This window comes from Biomphalaria glabrata, chromosome 12, assembly GCF_947242115.1.
Source record: "Biomphalaria glabrata chromosome 12, xgBioGlab47.1, whole genome shotgun sequence".
Taxonomy (NCBI): Eukaryota; Metazoa; Mollusca; class Gastropoda; family Planorbidae; genus Biomphalaria; species Biomphalaria glabrata.
In genome coordinates this window covers 30395011-30415007 of record NC_074722.1, presented here as the reverse complement: position 1 = coordinate 30415007, position 19997 = coordinate 30395011, and the positions used below count along the sequence as shown (strand labels likewise).

At 32.7% G+C, this 19997-nt stretch overlaps 2 protein-coding genes across 8 annotated transcripts; one reads left to right on the top strand and one right to left on the bottom strand.

The window, feature by feature from the left end:
• The first annotated feature begins 3108 nt into the window (after positions 1 to 3108).
• Positions 3109 to 14919, top strand: LOC129922122 (uncharacterized). 7 transcript variants are annotated; one of them, XM_056006760.1, is made up of 8 exons: positions 3391 to 3624; positions 4211 to 4342; positions 7978 to 8115; positions 9047 to 9123; positions 10036 to 10125; positions 10466 to 10545; positions 11703 to 11791; positions 14656 to 14919. In XM_056006760.1, the coding sequence occupies exons 3-8, from the start codon at positions 7984 to 7986 to the stop codon at positions 14797 to 14799; spliced, it is 612 nt and encodes a 203-aa protein (XP_055862735.1). In that variant the 5' UTR covers positions 3391 to 3624; positions 4211 to 4342; positions 7978 to 7983; the 3' UTR covers positions 14800 to 14919. The 7 variants fall into 7 exon arrangements, with proteins under 7 accessions (XP_055862739.1, XP_055862738.1, XP_055862735.1 ...); XM_056006764.1 differs by lacking the exons at positions 3391 to 3624; positions 4211 to 4342 and adding an exon at positions 3109 to 3132; XM_056006763.1 differs by lacking the exons at positions 3391 to 3624; positions 4211 to 4342 and adding an exon at positions 3277 to 3362.
• Positions 14920 to 15189: 270 nt separating this feature from the next.
• On the bottom strand, positions 15190 to 19835 carry LOC106064894 (transmembrane protein 17B-like). Its single transcript, XM_013223544.2, has 5 exons — positions 19675 to 19835; positions 17809 to 17912; positions 17490 to 17603; positions 16955 to 17143; positions 15190 to 15762 (listed from the first exon to the last, which is right to left on the bottom strand). Exons 1-5 carry the CDS (start codon positions 19793 to 19795, stop codon positions 15673 to 15675), a joined length of 618 nt encoding a protein of 205 aa, XP_013078998.2. The 5' UTR covers positions 19796 to 19835; the 3' UTR covers positions 15190 to 15672.
• Positions 19836 to 19997: the final 162 nt, after the last annotated feature.

Genomic DNA, 19997 nt, shown 5'->3' with positions numbered 1-19997 from the left:
TATAGTAATTTAGTTGTTTTTATTCCAAATCTAAATAATGTATTATGCAGTTTTTATAATTGCTCAATAAATCTAAAATTAGAAATAAAATGAAAGCTGATTCATTCTTGTGAATTCCTTTTTGTATAAAAATATACTAAGGTGTAATAGGACCTTTCTTTTTTTTTACAAAGCTTATATCAAATCATACTAGTACAAATTTTGTACATGTTATTTCTCCCACTTCCCATTCTTGGATCAAGTTGAAAGTTTGCACACAATTATTCACATCATCCCTAACAAAAAATCATTAAAAAAAAAATAAAAAATTAATAAATTTGTGGTGATCAAATAATTCTGTTTGACAAAGAAAAAGGAAAAGTACTGAGATGTCATAAATATGTAGTTGTTTCCCTTATATAAACTAAATCTTTTTTATTTTAAATTATTTTTTTTTAACAAGGACAAGTCTCTTGACATAACTATCAATCACTCTACATCTAGTTTATGCAAATCAATTGTTCTGCAGAAAAAATCTGCAAATAAATTTTCCCCTGCACCTGTAATGTGACCTGAATAACAAGCACATTAAGCTGCTGGTCAACTGATTGTGTGCTGTCAAACATGCCAATACACACACATGTGGCAATCACACTTTCTACTTTTAAAGTCTTGATTATCATTCTATTACAACAGATTTTTAAAGAACTTTTAGCTATGATGGTATTCTGAATGTGATTAAACTTTTGATTTTGTTTGTTTTCAACTTTAACAAAAAATGTACAAAAATAGAAATATATTCTTAAAATAATTCTAGTGGCAAACATTTTTAAACAGGTAAATTTAGAGCTAACATCTAAAGGGAAATAACTGACTGAAATAGTTCCTCCAGAGATAAATTGGGTTACTTCTAGTAGATATTTGATAAATCACATTATTCATTCTAAAGATTAGGAAATCTTATCATATATAAGTTATATGTCAAGTTTTTATAGACTTCAACCTTCTCCCAGATGCCTCTCCCCACCGCTGGTCCACAAAAGAAATTGGACCATAGCCCTCTGAGCATGCTATAAGCATGAAAGTTGTGCAACATAAAATAATTTTTTTAAAAATTTCCAACAGAAACCAATATAAATGTAAATCTATCTATCTATCTATCTATATAATTTGGAAGTGTTTGAAAACTCCACTTATTATTATTATTACTTACTATATGTATTTACCCACCCAGTTGATGGTTCGAAATACATGAACTTATACATCTATCCACTAAACAACATATATGCTATATGATGTATATATATATATATATATATATATATATATATATATATATATATATATATATATATATATATATATATATATCTGGAGGCTGGTGTGGACAGTATAGAAGTACTAATAGCTATTCAACAGCTGCGTTGAGTTGGACACTTATCCAGCATGGGAGAAGACTCCATGCCAAAGGCGATCTTAAAGGAGGATGGCGTAACAGAGGTGCACTATAAGCGCTATAAAGATCAACTCAGGTGCCATTTCGCCCTCACTGGCATAAGGCAAAGTAGCTGGCAGCAGATGGCATCTGAAAGAAACAGTTGGAAAGCTCTCACAAAGGCTGAGGGACAAACATTAGAGACTCTAAGAAAAGCCATTATTGAAGACAGGCGCAGAAGACAGAAAGAAAACTTAAATAATATAAGCGGAAAAAGGCTTTGTCTACACGAGATATGGGAAAATATCTAGAAACCAGATCTTATTCTAGTCTAGTCTAAGCACTGTGACTAAGTCTATGTAAAGTTTTTTGTATGTACTAAGTTTATATTGTATGAAGATCTAGATTAAAAGTCATTGGTTATTGGTTAATATGCATGACTGAATGCATGATGCGTAGGACGTAATCATCTTCTAAATCTAAATCTATAGTATATTATATGCTATGTGGGAGGGTATTACTAACTATTACAATGTGGTTGCAATGTAGAGGTAGAATTAAAATCTTAGTGAGTTGCTTGTTGAATCATCTAGTACTAGTTCTATAATATTAATAATACTATAAATTTAATATACTATAATTAAATTATAATCTTTATTGACTAGATGTAGATCTAGATCTATATGATCATATTATGATAATATGATATCTAGATTTAGATTTTAGATAATTATAATCATACTACTTAATAATAGGACTAAATTCTAGATTCTAGACTTAAGTGAATAAATAAGTCTACGACGGTCTATGTCATTACGATTAAATTTAGAATAATTTTTAAGATCTATATTCTATAACTAGAAAAAAAGTCTATAAGTATAATTATAAGTATAACGATAGGTCATAGTCTAGATCTACTAGTCAATCTATTGAATTCTATTCTAAATCTAGTTTGATACCTTCTATTAATAATTAATTTAATAAATAAATCAAATTCTAGATCTATATAGATTATAGATATATATAGATCTAGTGACAATATTATTAATTCAATATAGTCACATAGTGATTAGATTAAATACTATTACTAGATCTAAAAAAATAGTAGTAAGATATAGAATAATATGAATAATAATTAATATAGATGATTAGATCTAGTCAGTATAGACTAAATAGACTTGAATTGACTACCTTTTCAAGCTTTTTACTTACTTTTTACTTTGCCATTCCATTGTGATTGTCTGTCGTTTGTTTGAGTCAAGTCACTGTCAGTCTCATCATCATGTCTCATCTCAAGAATGATTTTGAATGATCAATCTCACTGAATCTCAGTAGTTGAGTCAGTTGAGTAGATCTAGATCTCTAGCTGCCTAGCATTCTATAGCATGCGACCTTGGAGAAACCACACTATCTTATGAATCTAGGTGAAGTTGGTGTATTTTGCAACATTCGCGTTCTAAAACACTTAGGACTTATTTAACCGAGAGCTAACAGGTCAAGGTTTATTGTTACCGTTGTTGTGTTTGTTTTCATTTTTTTTTAAATTTAGGCCATCAGATGTCCTTGACATTTAAGTTTTCTTTCCGAATAATTTTCAATTTCAAATCTATAAATTTAGATCTAGCAAAATCATATCTCCTAATGATTTAGATCTGTTATATTCTGGAATATTTTAGATTTGCTACATCTTTAAGAAAATATAATCTACCTTAAATTAAGTAATTAATTAATTCAAAATAAATAGATTTATTCTTTAAAATATTACATACATACTAGAAAATTTCCTGGCAACAAGAATACACATACCTATGTATCTAAGCCTCGATTGCCCATATATATATTTAGAATGTAGATCTAGACCACAGACCTATATAGATCTAGATCCAGAGTTCTAATATATGATTAAATATGTGTAGGTCTGTGAACTGGAGATCATTTGTTTGAGGCGGTAAAAATTAAATCCCAGATGAGTAAATCTAGACTCATTAATATTTAGAGTCTAGTCTAGAGCTTATAGTTATATTTATAATATAGATAGATCTAGAAATAATTATTCTAGATCTATATCTTTTACTTTAGATCTATGATCCTAGATCTAGAAAGTTTAGGGTATTAAAGTAGGACGTCGTAGGTGCTCTCCTCTACTAATAGTACCGAATCTTATCTATCATCTATCTTGCCTATCAATAAAAAAAAGTATCAAAGTGAAAGTAATTATTATTAGAGTATGAGTAATAGTAATACTAGATCTAATAGTATTAGTTAGAATCTAGATGTAGATCTAGATCTATTCTAAATTCTATAATATAAATATAAATACTATAAATTTATTAAATAATTAATAATAAATTATCATCATTCATTCATTCAATCATTGTGACCTGAGCCTCAGGCCTGAGCCTGAATCATTCATTTATTCACATTGTCATCATAATGAATAAATAATTGATAATTATATATCATTATTTATATCAATTATACAATATTGAATAGATCTATCAATACTATCATGACATGTAGTCTAATTATTATGACATCATGTCTATAAATACTAAATACTATCATGATTGACATGATGATCATCTACTCTTATATTAGTATATATATACTATTGTAACTATACTTATAGTATAGTTATACTATAGTTATGCCTATTGTCATGGCGGCCCATAACTATAGTATAGTATGACTCACACTCAGTATGACTACTTAACTACTATGAGTATGGCTATGCGGCTATGGCTCTCTTACTTAACTGTCAGTCATAGACTAGACTCTATGCCTATTTATTAATAGTAACAGGTGACATCTAGCCTTGTTCGGATGAATAATTTGTTAAGGAAGGATATAGATCTAGAATATATAGTCTATACCTGAAACTGAAATCATTTTGGGAATATTTTTGTAATTATGAAAATGAATGATCAGGTAAAGACTATCAATCTGAAGAGTTGCTTTTTCATTCTGTCAGTTCTCAATGTAATTGTACATGCCGATTAGAATAGAAAGTCTCTTAAATCTCCCCAACAGTATAGAAATCCACAGCTCGTCATAACGTTTTACATTGCATCTTTTGCGTAAAACTATTGGGCTATTATTGTAACTTCTAAAATGGTTAGGCTGACATTTAATATTGCATATTTATTATGGCTTTAGTACGAAGCATCAAGTGATGCAAAATCTCTACGTTACAAGGTAAAACGTGCACCTTTGTAACAAAGTAAAATAGCGCATTTTTTCCTAAGAGACTTAAAAACGTCGCGTTAGTATTCTGAAGAAGTGTTATTGTGGGGCATCTCTGTTGCGCTGACCAGCTTTCAGCTCACTAAAAAAAAGATTGCCTTTGGCATATGTTCGTCCCCCATACGGGATAAGTGCTCTGCCCAGCATGATTGTCGGACTATAAGAAGTTCATACCATTTTGCAAGAATATCGCTGTTTGTAGTGCGGTCTTGCCATGTCCATGATGGTGTGCGAATATTTTTGGTGAAGGCGTTCAAGAAGTCTTAGTTGCTTTCTATAAATAACCCATGTCTCAGATCCACAAAGAGGGGTTGAGCGAAGTGATTTATCTCTCGCTTGGAGGCGTCCAAAAGGATGACTATCCCTGATCACATATCAACCTCCCTTTAAAGCAATGCGTCATTTGATATACTATGCTTCACAGATATGTGAAGTTATCTACCACATTAAGGGATGCGAGGTGATCTTTGGGCTGAGTAGGTTTTATTAGGTGACTTCAGGAACATAACTTCAGTTTTACCGAGGTTTATAGGTAAACCATAAGTGGCAGCAGTGTAATGAAAATTCGTTGACCGCGAGCTGGATATCATCAGGGCTGGCCTTAGTCCACTGCAACCTATGCATAAGCCTGCGCTAACTCTATGTGTAAATTATTAAATTAAACCATTATAAGTTATAATAGGGTTCCCATGGTTTCCATGTTTTTAAGGAGCTCCTGAAAATCTCCAGAAACTCATAAAAATGTCCTTAAAATAGACAAAATTGTCATTTTGGGGTGTCAATCAATATGGTAAACGCCAATCCTACGCAAGATAAAAAAACGGCATTGTCAGCCTTTGTTTAATAAAAACGTAATGCAAAGACAAATTTATTTTCTAATACAAAATCTTAATTTTAACTTATTATCCTTATCCCTACCCTGACTGGGCCGCAAGCAATCCATTTCACATAGGTCCCAGCAAATGTTAGGGCCGGCACTGGATATCATGTTCGTTGTGTGCAAGTAAGGCATAGATAAGCTGTGTCATGACCATTTCCTATGTTTTGATATGGGATAGTAGTCTTCAAAGCTTGAACAAATTGCAATAATTCACCAGCAAAATAATAACAAAGTAAAAGCCACCTACGGGTCTACGCAATTAAAGTGTAAACAATTTATAAAGCCTTTAAAAGACAATAACTAATCATACATCAACAAATTTAATTTCATTATTTTTCTTCCATAGTTTCATAATAGATCAATCTACATTAAGATGGTGCGCACATGTTTAATTAGGCCAATTGATTCATTAAAACTTGTTCTTGTTTGCGAAGAAATGTCTTAGTGTACTGCTGTGAGCCTAGTGACATAAGAAGTGTCAAGTTTTTTCCCTTTGATGTCATATAGAAAATTTTCATTCATAAAACATTTTAGTCAAACTTAATTTTTCGATAATGAGTCATTTTCAAACCGAAAAAACGTCAACCTCGAGTTTTCCCAATGTGGCCAATGAGTTGAGAATTTTTTTCTCATTAATATACATAACCTTGAAATTTTAAAGAAAATCGTTATATCAGAATTGCTCACTTAAGAGTATAGGAATATAACTATATTTTACTATAAGTAGTATAAGTATAATGGGCCAGGGGCAATGGGCTACAAAGACTTCCAAGGGGTCTAGGAAAGTAAAAAGTGAATTGGGGTGTCTATGACTTTAAACTTTAATTTTGATATCCCGTTAATGGAATTGTTTTATACACACATTTATGATTTGTACCTTTGGAAATCCTTTAAATTTTTATCCTGCTGCTTGAATGAAAAATTGTTGTATTTAATTTTATAACTCTATTTAAATAGCTTAATTTTGTCTAGTTGTAACTTAACAAGAAGAAATATAGGTAGGAGTTACATCACAGATCTTGAAGGGTTACCCTAAGGAAATGTCAAAATGGCGACCTACCCATATCAACAATAGTTAAAATCGTGAAAACTAAAAAAAATTTTTTGTGTTAATATAATAATTTGCGAAGGTACAGCTTTTGGGTGCAGGTTTATGAGCCTATGGGCTACTATAGAGCACTGAACGAACCTGCTTACTGAAAATACTGAAAACCTCACTATCTTTTATTTTACCAGCCATTGAAGAAGTTGTAAGAACTCTTACACAAACTTGTATCTGATATCATTTAAAGAATTTCATGGGGTGGGTCTTGGCACCGGTGTCTTGTTCAGATCTTTTCATTCATAAAGAAAACTATTTTTTAGGCTTGGTCTGCATTCTCTGGTGACACTCCAAAAGGCCAAATTTTCAGCTTCCAGAACATATATTATCTCATTCTGTTGTGTCCGGTTCTGATGTAAAAAATTGTAAGTGGTTGTATCGGGATAGGTTATAGAAGGTCATTTTTCTTGTATTTCAAATGAGAGCTTGTCCATTTTTCGTTTTTACTATTTACTATTAATTTCTTCTGGATAGAGAGCGATTTTCAAGTGTGTATTTGTTCTCTCACATTTGGCAAGTGTGTCAGTTTTCTCATTTCCTTCTATTTCAACATTGGAGAACAGTTTTCTTTCTGTTGTTGTTGAGCTATATAATGGCACACAATATGTTATGTAAAAAACGTTGTACATGTTTTGGATGTTCTTTCAGATTCTGAAGATAATTTCATCCTAGCACAAACCTCCCAACAAGAGATTTGGAGCGGGTAGGGTCCAGAGTACATACCACACAACTAGGCACCATCCTGTGTTGTTTCATTTAGGAGGCAAGTTTTTCAAGCAATGGAAAACTGTTTTCACATTGGTCAGGAAGACAATATATGACTTTTTTGCATACTTGGATGATTTGCAATATGATAGCTGCTAGCTCCAGTGTTCCATTTCTTATTTCTGGTTTGTCATACAGTTCAACACTTAAAATGAACTTAATTTCTTAATTATTTTTTCTCCATTGGTCTTTCAATGAGTATTTCAGCTCCTCTATTTGTTTGGCTTCTTGAGAACCCATCCATGCAAACAGGGCCGGCCTTAGATATATGGATGTCCTAGGCAAAGTGAATTTGGTGGCCCCAAATGAACTAGAAAAATATAAATAAACAGCAATCGGAGCACCTAGGCGGCTGCCTAGTTTGCCGATGCCTAAGGCCGGCCCTGATTCAAACTCTAACCCATTGGTTGTTAGGGTAATGAATTTAGAGAAAAGAGTTCACTAATTTCTTGAGCACTGTTGGAATGTAGTCTAATTCTTTCTTTCTTCCTATGTAATTCTTTGCAAACGACTTTCTGCAAACAACATATTTCTATATAAATTTATATATATACCTGTTATTCAAATTTATAGATCTAAATGGATGAAAGAAGTTCTGTTGAGAATTCTAATGCTTCTTCCACAAATGAAAATCGCCCAGATCAAGTTGTGCCCAAAATTGTGCGTCCTTATCATGCATTACGAAATCTACATGGTCACAGAACTGTTTTGGTAATTATTAATCATATCTTTAAAATTAAAATGGAGAGCAACAGTCATACTAGACAATTTTACTTTAATTATCAACTATTACATTATTTGTCTATAAAAATTGTCACTTGGTGGTAATGGGAATTTTAAAAAACCCATTAAATTAATAACTCATAAAGATTTTTTCAAACTTCAAAGCCTTGATACGCATACATCAAATTGTTCTAGATGATCTCTGGGGTGCTCAGAGATTGGTTCTCGGTTTAGTTATCTTTACCAAATGTACACCAATACCCCTTCCATAGCAAACAGAGTCCTTTGGTTGATTGTTGATTTTTTTTTTTTATTCAGCACTGTACTTTAAAATTGATACTGGTCTCTTCTGCAGGAACATCTATTTATAGTCATATTTTTCTATGGTCTCAATTAAGAAAGTTCTTATTGGTTTTTACACTCACTTACTTGTTTACTGCCAAGCTATTTAAGCTGTTATATCTGGTTAGTCCTGTGGAGTGTGGAAGTCAAAGTGAATACATTCCATGAGCTAGAATTGTGGTCTCCGTAAAAGTAAAGTATTCATAAAAGTACCATCTTTACTTGCCCCAATTAGTGTCTGGTACCCTTTAGATTTGGGTTCACCCAGGAGCATCCTAAAGATCCAGAAGCTTAAAATCCCAATTCTTACTGAGATTTGAACCTCAGTTCAGAAGCCAAGTGTTTTAGCAATCAACCACCTTTGCTGTCTCTGTGGTAGTCTGTTATTTTCTTTCAAAACTTACACCAAGTTGAGCTTCACTTTTATAAACTGAACATTAAGAAATATACATTAAAATGTTTTTGTGTGTTTGAAAATGATACATATTGCTGAGTGATTTTTAAAATCAGTCATGTACATTTTTTGTTGCTCTCTTTCTTATTCATAAATTAAACTAATTTTTGTTTTCTATAAAAGGTAGTTGCCTCTGAAACAACCCTCAACATTCCAGATGATTTGAAAACTTTTACAGAAGGAGAGAATGGAGTTAGTGTGTAAGTTTTCCTAATCTCATACAAAACAGAATAGTGTTTTTACCCTGCATATATAATACATTAATTGTTGTCTTCATCAAATTGAAAGTTTTCAGACATCTTTAGTTACATGGCTCATTCTTTCCTAATAGGTGTTTTAGCCTTTGACAATCATTTTTTAACATTAATTTAAATGAATTACTCACTTGTAAGAAGTCAACAAAACTGTTGGGAATAATGACAAATAGAATGATTATATTAATGCTAAGAAATGTATGCTATTAATAAAATACTTCCCATTAATAAACAAAGATTTCTCATTCAGTAAAATGTCAAGACAAAGAGTTAAATAAAAAGGTATTTCATACTTTCTTCTTTACCTGAAAACTCCAGGCATTTTACAGAATGACATAGTTCCTTTTCTGTTAACATAAGCACAAAGTTCTTGCCTACTATTTCTCAATACCATGAATGAAATATAACTACCATTCTCTTTTCTTGTATATTTTAAGAGTAATTATTCTGATGTATAAAAGGTTTAAGGCAATAGTTAAATAAAAAAAAAACAAGTGTAGACTAACAAAAATTATAAACGTTCTTTGATTCTAGTATTACAACCTTACAGGGCAATGTTGTGATGTAATATTTTATTTACATAAATAAGTGTATTGACTAGCGCTACACAGAAAAATAAAATAAATCCTGCTTGACCAAAATTAAAACAGGATGTTTAGGCTATGATGTCAGCTAAAAAACAAATATTGAACACACAAGAAAACAACTTTATTTATAAAAAAAAAAAACAGACCATCTGTGTCTTAGTTTCTAATAGGACACAAATGTACCCTTTTGGACTACATTTAGCACACATACATTTTGTTAATATTCATGATTTAATAATCTTATTTACATACTGTTAATTTATCTTTGCAGTCATTTTACAAAAAAGCTTCCCCTTGCAAACAGTAGACACCCTCCAATTGATGTGATTGTTCTGGTTTATAAAGTATTTCACAAGGACAGGTATGTTTTCTGTCAGGTCAACCACTGGTATACATTTTCTTGTAATTCAATTTAAATCAATATAATGTACATAATTATATCAATTCAGGTAGCTTTATAGTAAGCATAGTTTAGTGTTTTCCATATAGTGTAACCTTATTTATTATAAAATCCACCTTTTACAGCATATACATATTTGAAGGCAAGAATTTATTAATGAGCCTATAAAGATTATTGTTGTTCTTCGTCTCTAATCTTTATATATTAAATTTAAAAAATCTCATGAGTTTATATACATTTAAATCATAACATTATCTGGTTAAATATGATGTGTATCTTATAGAATATTTTTGTATTTCAGTTTTCAAACAATAAAAGACAGTTTGCCTTACATTGACATACAGTACATGATTGGAAAATGTTTCATATTGGTTACATCTGGTAAGTCTTAACTGAAACATAGACATATACATTTATGTGTGAGTTGTAATGTTATCCCGTGTTATCTCTAAGTACAGTCCCGCTTTGAATTGATTTCATCATTTTTGTGCATTCCCTGTTGATTGCCAAAGGTGCATCACTATAAACACTACAAATTTAGTTGATGCTAGCCTTTCATAGTGTAAACATCTTTATTCTAGTGACTGAGACCAGACTGTTCCAGTTCGTATTTAAGTATTTGAACTACATCTTGAAGTGAACTTATTTATTATAAGTTCATCTTTCTTATGATGTTTCCTGCTGTTTCTTGATATATTTGAACTTAGCGCAGATATTAATACACCCACACAGTCAGACACTATCTTCTGATAGTAACAGACACAAACGGGTTAGCATTACAGTATTTTAAAAAAAGTATGAAAAATCTTTTGAAGCCAATGATGTGTTACATTGCTGTGTTTTTAATTAATTTTATTTTTAACCTTATTTAGAGAGCCTACTTAGATTTACTATCTTGATAGTGAGATGTCTTTGTGCCAAAAAAAGAAAGAGATAACCTGTATGTAAAGAACTCTATCTAACCTGTATGTAAAGAACTCTGCTATCTTATCTGAAACCTGTTTTGTGACTTTCCTTAGAGCATGTGAAAGAAATCTGGCAGTGTTTTGTAAGGTATCCCTGTCTCAATACAAAAAGTAACCCGAGCCTGAAGATGGACCAGTTGTTTTTTTCTCTCATATCCATGTCTCCTACTATCATGCAAGATGTGATGTTCTGCGAGAATGTGGTCTATTGATTCATCCTCTTTGCAGTGGCAGCATCAAGTGCCATACTTCTCTCTGAATCTGTGTTACCAGCCTGCTTGCGACATTTAAGACTTGGCAACGCTCACAATGGATGCTCTTTTCCAAACAATGAAAATAAAAACATTTAATATTATTTATTTTAAAAAATCTTAACATTATTACTGAATTTCAAAAAGGTACTTTATAAAAAATTAATATGCATAGAGAAATAAGTTCAATTTTGTTTTTAACCTAAGTTGTGTAGAGCACTTTTTCTTTCAAAAACAATTATTGATGTAAATCTGCCTTAATAATAGTTAATAGTTATTAAAGCAAAAGAACCAAAACAGTAAATTTTATTTTCTTTTTCAGATAGTAAATTTTGTCGCACAGACGTAGCAGAAATTGAAGACTTTGCTGGGGCATACTGTTTGCCGATTCATTTTGTACTTAAAGAAAAGGTAACTTAGATTTTCTGTTCAATATTTTTATGAATAAATGGGTAACATTAAATTAGAAGAGATGAATTAAGATAAACCTAACCCTGATGTTATTTTTCCAATAAAAAGGTTTTGTTCAATTTTTATTTCATGTTAGCCCAAAGTACCCCTTCTATAATTAGCAATCTATAGGGTAGATTATGTAAATATCTGTTTCTATGGCCAACAATTAACAAGATGGTCTTGTGTCTAGAACAATGACCAACGGTCTTTACTTTCTCCAACTAATGACTAGGCGTCATCCTAAAAATACTGAAGTTCAAAATTACAGTCTACACAGATTTGAACCTGAGAAACCAAGCATTTTACCGCTCTGCCACCAGAATAACATGGGACATCAGCTTTAAATCTCAATTGAATAAATCTTTGGACATTCCAATAATGAATCTAAAGTTTAGTGAAATCAAAATATTGGCCTCAGTGAGCTGATGACTTTTTTTCTTTATTATAGTTTTAAAAAACTTGATTATTAGATAAGTCAGATGGACTTTTAAAAAAATGTATTGTTCCAATGTTGTTTTTTTTCTAAGAAGAAATGTGTATGTATAACTTAAATTTCAAAAATTAATGTGCATAAAACTATTTGTAACCAAGGTCACTATTTTCATTAATATTTTGTCTTCTTTTTGTTTTGGTGGACAGTCAGAGTCAGGATTCTATTTTATTCTATTTTAAATGCTCCTTATCTTGTGTCTTTATTTTTTATTTTTTTTTACCGCTCTGATTGTAACAATTACAGAGGCATCTCACTGCTTAGCATAGTCGGAAAGGCTTTTGCTAGAGTGTTACTAAAGCGATTACAGATCCTGGCAGATCGTGTTTATCCAGAGTCGCAGTGTGGCTTTAGGGCAGGAAGATCTACAACAGATATGATTTTCTCTCTGCGGCAGCTACAGGAGAAGAGCAGAGAACAAAAGCAGCCCCTCTTCATAGCTTTTATTGATTTGACCAAGGCCTTTGACCATGTTAGCAGAAGCGGTCTGTTTGCTGTACTAGAGAGAATCGGCTGTCCAAATAAGTTAAGAAAACTAGTGTCAGCTTTTCACGAAAATATGCAGGGCACCGTTCAGTTTGAAAGTTCTTCCTCCAGGCCATTCTCCATTAAGAGCGGTGTAAAACAAGGATGTGTACTGGCCCCTACACTATTTGGCATCTTCTTCTCAGTCGTACTATCCAGTGCTTTTAAATCCCTGGAAGACGGAATATACATCCATAGCAGATCCGACGGAAGGCTCTTTAACCTGGCACGTCTTAAAGCCAAAACGAAAAGGCGTCGTATCTTGATAAGGGAGCTGCTGTTTGCCGATGACGCGGCACTCGTATCTCACTCACAAGGAGGTCTACAGAAGCTAGTGAACGCCTTAGCAGCTGCTTGTCAAGAGTTTAGCCTTACTATAAGTCTCTCCAAGACCGAAATCCTGGCACAAGACGTTGCAGAAATACCTATAATACAAATTGGGAACCACACCCTTTCAGTGGTGCAGGAATTTACCTACTTGGGTTCAACAATTGTCAGTAACCTAGACTTAGACATCGAGCTGACAAAAAGGATAGGAAAAGCTACCACAGCATTGGCAAAACTATCCAAGCGCGTCTGGGAAAATGGTAAATTGACCACAGCGACCAAAATCCTAGTCTACAACGCCTGTGTTGTGAGCACTCTCCTTTATGGCAGTGAAAGCTGGTCAACATACATGTACCAAGAGCACAGATTGAATAGTTTCCACTTGCGCTGCCTGAGACGCATAATGGGCATCTCTTGGAGGGACCATGTCTCCAATCAGGAAGTTTTGAGATTGGCCAATATGAACAGCATGTATGCTCTCCTGACACAAAGGAGATTACGCTGGCTCGGACATGTCACCCGCATGCCAGATGGTAGAATCCCGAAAGATATCTTATATGCTGAGCTTGTGGAAGGAGTCAGACCCAAGGGCCGCCCAAGACTAACATATAGAGATGTCTGCAAGCGAGACATGAGAGCCTCAGGCATCAGTGAAAGTATGTGGGAAAACATAGCCAAAGACTGGAGTGCATGGAGACAGACTGTGCGTGCTGGGACAACCCTTGCTGAGAATAAAAGAATTGAAGCGGCTTTAATCAAGAGGGAAAAAAAGAAAGCTGCCCTGTCTGCTAGCCCTAAATCAGAGGCATACAAATGTACGAATTGTGGCAAAGTCTGCCGTTCTAGAATTGGCTTGATTAGCCACACCAGATTCTGCCCCGTCTCAAGATTAAGCCAAAACCAGTGACTCACTTGGGCGCATCCATTGCCTTTCGAGACAAAAGGAGCCATATATATCTTGTGTCCCCTTGGCTTGCTTAAGTTATGTGTAAAAAAAAGTCTTGCTGCTCTGTAGTTGATAAAATTTGATTTGAAAAAGAAATGAATGAACAAAAAAATGGCCCCAAGATACACTCTGGAGACAAACTATATAGAAACTCTCCTAATATTGATCTCCAATATATAAAAGGAAAGAATAAATTAGCAGAATTTATAACTTCAAGAATATTTTTTTAGAAATATGTTAAGAATCTGTTTTTAATAATATACCATAACCAGGAACTTTTTCATTCAGAAATTGTTGTTAATATGAAATTGCTTAACTTTTTATTTGTACCGGTACATGATTTCTTATTATTGCTAAGAAATTTTGATAGAAAAATGTACACATATAAGTCATAATCATTATTATATTTTCCTGACTTCATTAACATTATTTAGTTAACCAAATCACAATCTGAATGCATTCTGAATATTATTTTGCTGTGCATGAGGTATTTTTGTGGTATACAAGTGTAACTTTATTGTTTTCCTTTCCCAGGATAGAGAAGGAGTTCAACGCCTCCAGATACCTTCAAACTTGATGGCCTTGTACTGTCCACGTTCTGGCAAAGATACTAACAGCCTGCTGGCCAATGCTACTTTAGTCAGAAGTGCACGATGGTGTACGCTATCAGAAAAGTGAAATTGATTGAAATATACATTTTCAAACCTATATGCATGTTTTAATGCAATGTATAGCTGTCTAAAAAATATTTTAATTTATTTTTTTGTGTGAAATGTAAATAAACAGTTTAAAAAATTGTGTGGTTGTTTTTTTTTTACATTACATTACTCGTTACATTACTCATATAATATTTATATCAACAAAAAACATTTTGAGTTCTTCAGAAAGATTCAAAGAAACAGCAATTTGTTTTATTATTGTAAATAGATCAATTTATTTACCAAAAAAAAAAAAAAAAACTTATTTATTTACATATTTACAAATTATCACTTTGGATGGTATCAAATGTTACATAAATCTAAAAAAGTATATAAATTAATTACATTTTTTGAAAAAAAAAAATGCATCCAAAAACAAAAGGTGGGTTCAAGATTTAAAGAAAGCTTCACATGTCTTCTGAAGACTATAATGCTTTCCAATCAATATGTAAGTTCAGTTCACTGCTACCTCATAGTTTTAATCAAAAAAGGTAAAGTTCTTTGGAAGTTAAATGTCTCCAAGCATTGTTCTACTACCAAGGAAAATCATCACAAAAAAGTTTTTTACTCCCAATTCTATGCCTCATACAGTGGCAGATTTCTAATTAGAGACACTTTTATTAAGCCTACATCAGTTTGATATACCATAGTCAATATGTTCATTTAAACATGAGGACATAAATTCAGAAAAATCATAAGATCTTTTGGTTCCCTAACGAGTCCCTAAGGTCGCAAGCATCAATGTTTTATGTGATTTCATTTCCTATTAAAGTCAACGCCTTCTGTAAACTAATTTCGTATTTTAATTATAATGACTATATCTTGTAAGTGCTAAATGATACATTTTTTCTGGCTAGCTGGTGTAACGGGTTTCAGGGAAATAGCTTCCACTTTGATCAATGTTTTCAAGATCTGTAAATTGTTGCAGGTGATACTTGGTGACCTGCAGAAAGAAAGAAAAATTAATAAAATACTTTCAAAGAGCATGAAATTAAAAGTCTTACAGTCTGTTTGTATCCTCTACATAGCTATGTATGTTCTAGGTTGTATCCTCACATTTCATGACAGACATGTATGTTCTAGGTTGTATCCTCACATTTCATGACAGATATGCATGCTCCGTGATATAAAAATATGTATCATCATCATCAAACTCCATTTGAGTGAGGGCTTGAGAGGCTCAAATCCTCTCTTGCAAAAGACAGAAACCCTGCGTAGTGCATACATGTCACCATACAGGTTGAGAAAATATGTATAGAAATATTTCTTATCATGAAGTGTGAATTGTTCAGAAAGACAGTGATTGATCTTGCTACAAAACTGCACTTTTGCTTGTGCAATGAAGATTTATGCATTTTGTAGTCTCCCAAGTGATTTTGTATTTACACCTGCTAGACATTACTGAGAATTTGATTAATCAATATTCTCACGATTTCCCTTTAAACTTGTGTGCAAGCCTCAAAATATTTTTTTTATCAGCATTAAATTAGAAAACCATGCAACATGGCGTGTAAACATACATGACACATACAAAATCTGTATACTATTTATCACCCAAGACCAACAAAATAAAGTGGACAGCAATATTGATAGTTCAAAAATTGAATGTGTTCCATTAAAAGTGGCTGAAAGTTTTGGATGTTATTTAAAAGAAACATGATCAAACAATAATGATTAGACCTATTGTCAATAGCTGACCTTGTTCAACAGGAGTGACTTAGGTGAACAAAAAAATGCAAGTTTACAGACATCATTCGTCTGCTATCAACTTGAAACAAAAACAAAATTGAGAAAGTGCATTATGTTTAGCAAAAGTTAAGTTCCCCATTAGAGTTGGTGGACTTAGGGGCACCCTAAAAATTCTGAAATTCAAAATCCCAGTCTTCACAAAAATTCTAACCCAGGACCCCAAGTTCAGAAGCTAAGCACTTAACAGCACCCCCATGTTATTTAAAAAAAAAAAAAAGACTTGCTAAAATTGACACAGAATGGGGCAATGCAAAGAGGACTGCATCACATTGAGACTTTTCAAGACCTTTGGCTACCTAGGTGACATTCAATGTGTAATCAACTACAGCTATTTACATTTCAAAAATGATTTATACAAGCCTAAGTAAGGTATTTTATATTCTAACCTGATAATTCACCATCGCTCGTATAGCAAAGTATCCAATGATAACTTCAAGTATCACCATGATAGTCATAATAATATGCAGAGCTCGTTCAAAAGGAAGAACTATTGCATTATCATTGATAAGAAGAAGCAAAATCAATGGAGTGGTCAGAAGCAATGTCAGTAACCAACTGCCTGCAAGTTCTGGAACCTGTATGGAAATAAAAATAAACCTGCACTTCAGTGTATTTCCTTGATGTGGCATGGCTCTAGGCTTGTTTCAAATGGTACATTTTTTAAACCAAAGTTTTAATTACCCTGCGCTTATATACAAATGAAATTGTGGCAAAATTTAGTAAGCAATGGAGAAACAAGTAGCTAATATGGGTAATTAATTTATTTAGATTAGAATTTCATTTAAAACAAAATTCATTTTTTAGATATTGAAGGTTATTTTTAAAAAAATGATTAAATGAAAAAGATCTATTTTATTTTAAATTTATTTTTGTATCATTAAAATTTACCAGACAAAATCCTGACCAAAAGAAAATTCTTACCCTTTCCATTAAGTTTCCTAGATATCCAAGGTAGAGGCGAACGATCTCTATTATAAAGTAAACAATATAAATAGCTACCAAAACTATTCTGTACAGTTCATCAAGAGGCTGCCACTGTGGGATAAAAATCAAAATAAATGTTCACAGCACTCATGAGATAAACACTTCTAAATTTAAGCCATAATTGTAAACAAAAGTATATTATTAACATTTGAACAATGAAGAAGGATTAGCTCATTTCAGTTGTACGCCTTACTTAACAAGGATATTAACTAACCAATATAATGCATAAAAATGAAAAAAAAAAAAAGATAAATACCTTAAGGTCCAATATGACCAAGCTCCCGATAAACCAAAATGGAAAGTAAAAGCAGTTGAAGTATAACAACATCTGAAGTGGAAGATTTGTGACATATTCATGGTCTGTGGAAGATTGTTGTAAAGAAGTTAATTCAGATGTTTCTAAGTACTCACGGAAGCCATTTCATCAATCCTTTTTTTGTAATGTATCAATGCTCAATGGAATTCTTTTCACCTTTACCTTGACCTTTAATTTAGTCTGTTGAGCCTTTGGGACAAGATCTATCTACTGTCTTTCTCCTTTCCTCTCTGTCATTTGCCTTGATTAAAATTTCATTCAATGACAGGCCAGTCCATTCTTTGATGTTGTCTTCCTAACACTTCCTCTGTCTTGCTCTTCTTCTTCTTCTTCCTGGTACTGTCTCCTGAAGGAAGGTCTTTGCAAGCCCTGAGTACCTCGTGATGTGGCCATAGAGTTTGAGTTTTTTTTTTGACAGTTCATCATGGGGTCCAATAGCTGTATTAATCCTATTTCTAATTTCTTCATTCGTGATGTAGTCTTTGTAAGTGACACCTAGGATCTTAGCTCCATTGCAAGGATCCTCTTCTCGAGATCAGCATTCAATGTCCAGGATTCGCATGCATATATAAAAATGAGGCTGTGACAAGGGAGCACATCAGTCTGATTTTTGTGTCAAGGGCAATGCCTTTGTCTTTCCAGATAGTTTTGCAAGTGCTGCTGTAGAGTGTGGAATTCTGGCCAGTAGTTCAGGTTTGATTCTTTCATCTGAGTCAATAGCTCCAAGGTATTTAAAACTACAGACACTTGTCAGCTTTTCACCACCAATGCTGATGTCTCTTTGTAAGGCCTGTTGGCTATATTGATTTGCATACCATATATTCTTTTAAGAATATCAAAAGCTGGTTTTGCAATGCAGTGTGTATTACATCTCTTATAGCTAGTGAAATACGTTTTTTACCAATAATGCAAAGCTATTAAAGAAATATTATAAGAAGAACACAGTCTATCATCATCTTGCTTAAACACTAAAAATATAGGTTAGAAATACAGAATTGTATTAACTATAAAAAAAAAAACAGCGTCTCAAAAATAACAATATTATTATATGGCAAAAAAAACATGGATGTGCAGAAGTAAAAAATGACAGATAATTTAGAGATAACATTTTTATTTTTGTGTTTGTTCACACAGGTTGTACTTGAAAATGGATGAATGAATGAAAGAGGTTTTAAAGAAGTGTTATGGACTACTTTAGACAATGACCTATATAGATCATCCTATGACTATGATGCTTAAAGTCAATAAAGTTAATTACATTTTTTAAAAATGTATTATGAAAAATAACCTTTTTTTTTTGTTTTTACCACTACAGAGGACAAAGGTCAGGAAAATCTTCTAATGTTAATTTTTTTTCCCTGTAAGTGTAAGTATTGTAAGATATCATGCCTGGCCATAGCTCTACCAAGTTTTATCGCAATAGTCTGTATAGTACTGCTAAGTACATCTCTTGAATACCCATTGCTTGCAGTTTCTGAGTTTGTTTATGAAGCTGAAAATATGTTTAACATTGAGCCCTATGCCTATGGGAATTTACAATTAGTATCAAAATAATCAATTACTGTCATTCAGTCAGACTGGTCACTAGTGAGTGACTAGATTGACACAGTACTACTAGACTCTACTAAGTTGTAGTGACTAGAATCTAGAATTCATAGTAGATTTGACTGTTCGACTGTTTGAAGTGTAACTACTTTTAACTAGTGTTTGAGTTTGAGAGAAGGAGAGGCAAGCACAAACTTGATTAGAAGTTTTCCTAAACACCTAAAAACACATATCAGAATGATAGTATTACTATGAACATACTTTTCCTTAATATTTGCTGCCTTATTTCTTCTTTTTCTTTGTTAACTGGAAAAAGAATATCAGTAACAGACGTCATAGTTCGCCTGAAAGTAGTATCCATTCGAGTCAGTGTTGCGTCCATTTTTAAGGTTTCTTTGATCACGTGATGTCAACAAATCTCTTTTCTATACATCGATTAGGCTGGTATCGTGACGAAGCTGAAATAAGTATTGCTATTTACCCTCCCCCACCAACCCACCCAGACCCGCAAAATCAATCGACACGTAAAATGCTGCAATATGTGCCCCATATTTCCCACAAAACATAAGCATAAATTTGTTTAC